At 38.8% G+C, this 7,211-nt stretch overlaps 2 protein-coding genes across 2 annotated transcripts in view; both read left to right on the top strand.

Annotated features, from left to right (window-relative positions):
- Positions 1-7,211, top strand: part of LOC109403726 (sodium-dependent transporter bedraggled) — a 358,384-nt gene that overhangs the window by 221,394 nt on the left and 129,779 nt on the right. The gene's annotated exons all lie outside the window — the stretch shown is intronic.
- LOC109426432 (large ribosomal subunit protein eL20) lies at positions 3,473-4,750 on the top strand. The gene is made up of 3 exons (XM_019701940.3): positions 3,473-3,617; positions 4,077-4,433; positions 4,512-4,750. The coding sequence occupies exons 1-3, from the start codon at positions 3,600-3,602 to the stop codon at positions 4,668-4,670; spliced, it is 534 nt and encodes a 177-aa protein (XP_019557485.1). The 5' UTR covers positions 3,473-3,599; the 3' UTR covers positions 4,671-4,750.

Below are 7,211 nucleotides of genomic sequence, written 5' to 3'. Positions count from 1 at the left end.
TTTAATTTTCATCGGGGGTCATTCAAAAATGACGTCCATAGTTTAGGGGGGAGGGGGGGTCTGAGAAAGTGTGACACTCCATGTATAAGGTATACGAAAAAGCGTGACAGAGGGGGGAGGGGGGGTCTAAAATTCCCGAAAAATGATGGACGTCATATTTGAATAGGCTCTTAAAGGCCTATGTCAATTTCTGCATAATTCGATCAGGCATAGTGGTTTCTGCTTTTAGTGGTGTTGCGTGTACGTACACGCTACATTACACGAACACTACCTGAGTTACTGGTTGAAAATAGTAAATAAAAATCAGCTGTTCCCGGCAAAATCAAATGGGCATATTTTCAACCAGTAGATTTGCATTAGTGTTCGTGACGCCGCGCTGCGAAACCACTATTGATTAAAACGACATGTTTACTCATTTTTTAAGTATTCCTATTAGGTAAAGCCCATAAAATATATTTTCAAAAATTTTAATAATTTTTGCAACACTCCTTGTTTAGCACTAAATTTTGGGTAAATTTTGTTTACCGTGTATGTCAAACAGGGACATTTATTGTCAAAAGTGAGCCAATGTGGTGTCTTTTGCAACCCGCCGTTTCACTTTCGTTACGTCAAGGTTGACCTCGAATGTCAAACAAGACCTGCTCATCATTATTTTATTTTCAAGTTTATTGACTATTCTGTTATTGTTTAAGTTCGGAAAAATTACCATTGAGATCAGAAAAGCATGCTCTTTCGTGTTATGCAGCAAAACCGGGGAAATATTTTTCATTTTAGGACCCTATTGCCCCTCGATAGAATGACAGTTCAATCGATAAAATGACAGTTCGACCCGAACAAAAAAAATTTCCCATACAAACTTTAAATGCATTTTAAAAATAGCTCCCACACTCCAAAAATTATGAAATTTTGGATTTCTACTAATTTTTGGGTGGAGAATCCAATTATAGAATAATCCGGATACCCCTAAAGAACCCAATTGCCGGTCGAATCGTCGTTCGATTACAGAGCGAGACAGCACCCGGATAAAAACTAACCATAAAGTGTTTCACTGGGAAAAAAATCTTCATTCCTTCTATGTGTCCGGGACATGGATTTTTGCAATGGGGGTAAACAAATGTTTTCCATTAGTGCGACTCATAGTTTTGATGAGGCACCATAGGGCACTGCATGAAATTATCCCCTTCTCTTTCACTCTTACCAAGAAACTTCAAAATCCCATACAAAATCAAAACAATGCAGTGCCCTATAGGGCTCTGCACGAAACTCTCACCCTCTCTTTCGCTCTCATTGAGATTTAGTAAACAACAAGGCCAGGAAATGTCAAAATCCCATACAAAATCAAAACAGTGCAGTGCCCTATACAGCAACGACTCATACAATTTAGAGCACATACTATTCATGTGCTAATTTGCCTGCGTAATCGGGTATTGGTTGCGTATATATACGTATATATATATATATATATATATATTGTCTATCCGGTTGGAATCAAGACAGACATTCAATCAAAAATTGCCATTTTCTTGGCCCACAAGTGTCGCAACAGTTTCGCATCTAGTGCGCTGTGTTGCTGACAACAACGGGAAGGATGCGCACTACTTTTGACATGATTCAAAAACGTCGCGAGTTGGGTCGCGTCGCGACTTGATTGTGCGAAGTCCGGTTTGGTGGCGGCCCGACAATACTTTGGATGTGGTTTGGCACATGGATATTTGCCATTAAGTATGAGGCAATTTTCCTGAGTGAGGTTATCGGGCCATATTGTTTTGGTTTTACGATAGTATCAGGCAACACTTTAGCAAAAATGGGAGAAATGCGGAGAAATTCTGAGCAACTCTGAGAAGAAAAATGCATTCTGCTGCACACCCTGATAAAAAGTATCATAAAAATACGATAAATTTTATTGTTACAACACCATTTTTTCGAAAAATATTCACCATTAAACATATTGTAATTTACACAACACACTCACCATCACCCCTATTGTTCTATACCATTCGGCGAATGGTAAATGGCACTTTTACAATAAAAAATGGTGGTCGTTATGTATCTTAACCATAAAATTTTGAGAAAATTTTCATACACTTTTTCGCGAAAAACAATAGAATGTATTGTGTTTTTATGAGACATTTTTAGGGCAATTTAAAAAAAAAACAATATATCTTAATGTTTTTTCATTGTTCTTACAATACAAATACAATTAATTGAATGGCGTCAAATGAATCGTTGTTACAATAAAAATACAATAATATTTATTGTTATTTGTAAGCAGTTTTCGCTTTTGAAAATCCATAGAATTTATATTTCCCGCTAACATTTATATCCAGCATTTACGAGCACTAACGTCCGCCAGAATGATATGCACATTTTATGATAAGAATCAAACACTCTGATGTCTGTCTGGTATGTATTGCTTGGCAGCTGTTGATAAGATCTATCTTCAATCTTTTCAAATAAATGCCAAATATCACAAGTCAGACCTCAGGTCGTATGATCCATACCATAAATCGTTCACTATTCATGTGGCCATTAGTATCTGTAAATGCTGGAGAAAAATGTTACCGAGAAATATGAATTCTTTGGTTTTTCAAAGGCGAAATCTGTTTACATAACAACAAATATTATTGCATGTTTATTTTAACATCGGTTCAATTGACCCCATTAAACTAATTGTATTTGTATTGTTATCAATGGTAGTCTACTATTTACTAGATTCCTTTAATTTATTGGAAAGCATTAGAAAAATCATTGTTCATCTTTTTCTTGTCTTAACATCCTCACTTGGCTAAACCTGCTTTTCAGCTAGTTTTCTATAAGTACTTCCTCAGTTATTCATTGAGAGCTTCCTCTGCCAACACGGCTTGACGTCTGTCAGTTTTAGCGAATAACATTCGATAACCGAAACATCTACTGTACTCAAATTTAAAACGAAAACTATAAAACATATGTCAAGTGATTTTGTATTTGATTATACAAACATGATCCAAGCAACAATAATACTTATTGTTATTTATTTGTTACAAATTGTTTTTAAGTGTAATTGAGAAATAAACTCTTTTTTAATTAAAAGTCCATGAGAACTTTGCAGGCACTTTTGCAACTATTTAAAAACAACTTAAATTAATTTTTACTGATAGTACCTTTAAATTATTATAGAACTATTGAAAAACAATCGAATCAATCAGTCACTAATAAAGCTAATGTTCACTTATTGTACGAACTATATGGGCTTGATTTCTATTGTAAAAAGTAACAATATATCTACTATGTGTTTTATTGTGAACAATAAAACCAGTCATTTGTTAATAATATTTACCATGTAATGAATGGTAATTTTTTATCCGGGCAGTGTCTTGCCCCAAGATACGCTGCAACTCTGTGAAGGAAAAAAAATGTTGGCTTGCCCCTGAAGCTCTCCAACTCGAGACACCCCTAGTTCAAGTCTTATTTCGCTATAGCGAACGGCATTGAACGCACCCGTTACGAAAGCGACGCTTTCACATCCCGAACGCGCCGCTTCATCCTCGGCTGTCAATTTCAGTTCAACCTGGTGCCGTCAAAGTCCTTTTCCGTTTCCTCTTTCATGAAACGCAGTCAAAATGAAAGCTAAAGGAGTGGTAAAAATCCCAAATTTTATTGAAAATTCGCCAGTTTTCGTGAATTAAATTATCCGAAAGTGAAGTGTTTCAGTGGTTTTTGTGGATGACCATCGAATAATCCGCGCTTGGCGCCAATTGACCGAGAAAATTCCAAAATATTGAATGTTTTGGTGATGTGTTTTTCTTTTGATCCCGGCTGACCGTCGGATCGATTCATATACAGTGGAAGATGTTAAGATTTTTTAGATTATTAATGAAAGGATCGTCAATGTCGGTCGGCGAATGAAAATTTTTACGATATTAAAAGTCTTACGGGTTTGCCGGAAGCAAAAATTACTAAAAATGGTTCGGAGTTTTATAATCAGTCGGAACGAAACACTTCGCTTGCAGAGGGAACTGTCAAACTTAGGCTTTACCTAACCTAGTTACTGATCTTGTTGTCATTTCTGTTCCCTGCGTCTCTTCCGACCCCACCAGCTGAAGGAATACCAGGTCATCGGGCGCAAGCTGCCCTCGGAGAAGGATCCGAACCCGCCGCTGTTCAAGATGCACATCTTCGCACCGGACCAGATCGTGGCCAAGTCCCGTTTCTGGTACTTCCTGCGGCAGCTGCGTAAGTTCAAGAAGGCCACCGGTGAGATCGTCTCGGTCAAGCGCATCCTGGAGAAGACCCCGCTGAACGTGAAGAACTTCGGCATCTGGCTGCGCTACGATTCGCGCTCCGGTACCCACAACATGTACCGCGAGTACCGTGATCTGACCGTTGGCGGTGCTGTCACCCAGTGCTACAGCGACATGGCCTCGCGTCACCGTGCCCGCGCCCACTCCATTCAGGTGAGTTCTGTGTTTTGGCCTTTAAATTGTTCGAAACCGACTGATGGTGTGTACAATTTTTTCTTTCCATTAACGCAGATCATCAAGGTCGAATCGGTGGAAGCCTCCAAGACCCGTCGTGCCCACATCAAGCAGTTCCACGACTCGAAGATCCGCTTCCCGCTGGTGCAGAGATACCACCACAAGCGCTACCGGAAGCTGTTCTCGTTCCGCCGACCGGACACCTACTACCAGTAAAAGAGCCGTCGCCGTTCATTGTACTGTTAATTCCACTCTTTTTAGGGAGTAAAAATGAAGATCCGTAAGAAATGCTGTAAGCGGTCGGTGTAGTTCGTCTGGATGGAAAGAAAATCCGTGAAAGTTGTCCGAGTGCTCGAAGAAAGTGTGTGCTGTTTCTCTTCCGGATGAAAATACTCCTCAAACATGCAGTACGAGGTGATTGTGATTGGATGTCAAACACAAATTGGCTGAACCGGAACGCTACGATGTGAGTCCAGTAAGTTCAATCTAAGTTATTGTAAAACTCATTTGGTATATCGGAGCACCTAATGCTGTGGACCAATTCTTCGATGCCATTTGACTCGTAGCGATCAGTAGCAAACATCAACTGTATATGGCGCTTCTTTAGCCAATTTCAAGATGTTGATTTCGGCATAGATTACGGTGATCTTGTGGTTCATGATTCGCATGAATTCAAGTTCTGTTCAAGTCACCTGTACATATTTCATTTTATTCGAGGGTGAACTTCTTTGATTGCTTATTTTTGTCGAATGGACACGACTAGAGCGTCTTTAACGAATGGCGTCAACATGATCGTCATTATAGGCGATGCGATCAGCTGCGTACGATCACTACCAGTTGTTTTGTTCTGTTTACCTAATTCATTGCTTCTTTTTTTATTATTTTGCTTATGAAGGGACGCTTTCTCCGCTCCGAAGCGTTAAAGTTGTTATACCGGTTACACCAAGTTATAGATACCATTGAAGTACCTATACAGTAAGGTTTTTTTTACGCGGGGGATACGTACCGCGTAAAAAAAAACTCAGTTCAAAATTCAAAAAACCACGTAAAAAAGTCTCACCATTTCTCGACGAATCATGCAAAATTAAGACGATGAAATTTGTTTTGTATGGAGTGGCTACCTTGGGGAATCTCAGAACTAGGACTTGCATGGTTAGTGTGATGGTTGAACTGAGAAGAGAGCTATTCCGATATCTCTTTTTGGTTTCTCGAAGAAAAGGATTCGCGTTGCCATAAGTACAAAGGCATCACCGTTGCCGGTATGACGCCAATGCAAACGTATACTCCAGAATTGTTACCGGATTCTCTTTCACTCATTCAATATCGGATCGGTTGCATCAACAACAGGTTGTCTTGGATTTGGTTGTCAAATGCTTATATTTTATTGGATTATTTGCTACTATCATCAAACCACCGCTAGCCATCAGGGTCCATCACCTTGTCGCAGTCCCCGGCGAGATTCGAATGAACTGGATAGTAGGCACTTTTCTTTCTGCTATAACTCAGCCAATTTTTTTTTTTTTTTTTTTTTTTTTGAAAGGTTCCTAGCGGCACGCCGAGGGACGTAGAAACCTCTCCCATCACTGTGTGCACAATCGTCTCGCGTCTATATGGAAGAGCACGATGCGTTTGCGCGGACAACGACAGTTCACTAGGCCTTTGGATAGGATAGAGAACGTATTCCTTCAGAAGCAGTTCACCAGCCGTGCACGGACATGTCGTCCAGTAAGACACTGTTGCGTACTGATTCAGAAGGTTACGGTAGAAGGTGTGAAAGTTTCGGTTTATTGTCATTTGGTCGATTTTGTATTTGTGTTTTTTTTTGTCATGTCTAGGTTTAAATAATGTTATTGTTCAAATTTATGGTCTGCCATATAGATCAGTAATCTTTGGTGTGCCTATGATCTGTTAGATGGTCGATGTGTTTCTTATGTCCATTTTTGTTGATCATTATTTAAGTAATGTTTTTTTTATCTTTGCAAGTTGTATTTCGTCCACATCCCTAGCACTATCAGAAAGGTCCAAATAGGTCAAAATTAAAGAAAACCTTCCATACAGCCGAAAAATGTAAAACAAATCTAATTTGTCATAAACAGTCTACGTTAGTCAAAGTCGAAGTAGTCAGTTTTTGTCGATTTCGTCTTGATCACACGTTAGCTTCGAATCTATAAGCATGCACTATTAAATGCTGCACTTCCCACTATTAGTTTTTTAGTTATTTTGAATTGATGTCGCAAGAAAATATCATTAAGTACTAGGCATGAAACATATAAGGGTTTACTCACAAAACTATCAGATATAAAAATAATTAAAGAGAAAATTAAATCACGAAAGCACATCAAATGCTGAGACCTATGTATTAGCAAATTGAATACACGAGATACTACTAATTATTTCATATTTGAATTGAATTTTTTAGTGTATTTGTTAAAATTAACCAAATAGTGGGAAGCCCATGCAACAGTTCAAAGTCTGCTGACTCAAAAAAGATTCCGAGACTCGTCACAAAACACAAATATTTTCATTATGATTCACAACGACTCTCGGTACCCTCCTAGACTCAATCGACCGGAACTGTTTCCTGGGTATAGAAACTACTAGGCCCCAGCAGGTTCCTCCTGTTTATCGAGCATTTCTGATGAATCAGCCATACTCCATCTGTAGCAGCCGGTTCGCAATGAACCGTTGGAGGCGCATTAAAGTGTTAAAGGTGATATTTTCATTACAAGAATTACAATTAACATCCTTCACTTTAAT

This window comes from Aedes albopictus, chromosome 3 (genome assembly GCF_035046485.1).
Source record: "Aedes albopictus strain Foshan chromosome 3, AalbF5, whole genome shotgun sequence".
Taxonomy (NCBI): Eukaryota; Metazoa; Arthropoda; class Insecta; order Diptera; family Culicidae; genus Aedes; species Aedes albopictus.
The sequence above is the reverse complement of the archived record's forward strand: the minus strand, read 5'-3'. Positions and strand labels throughout refer to the sequence as shown.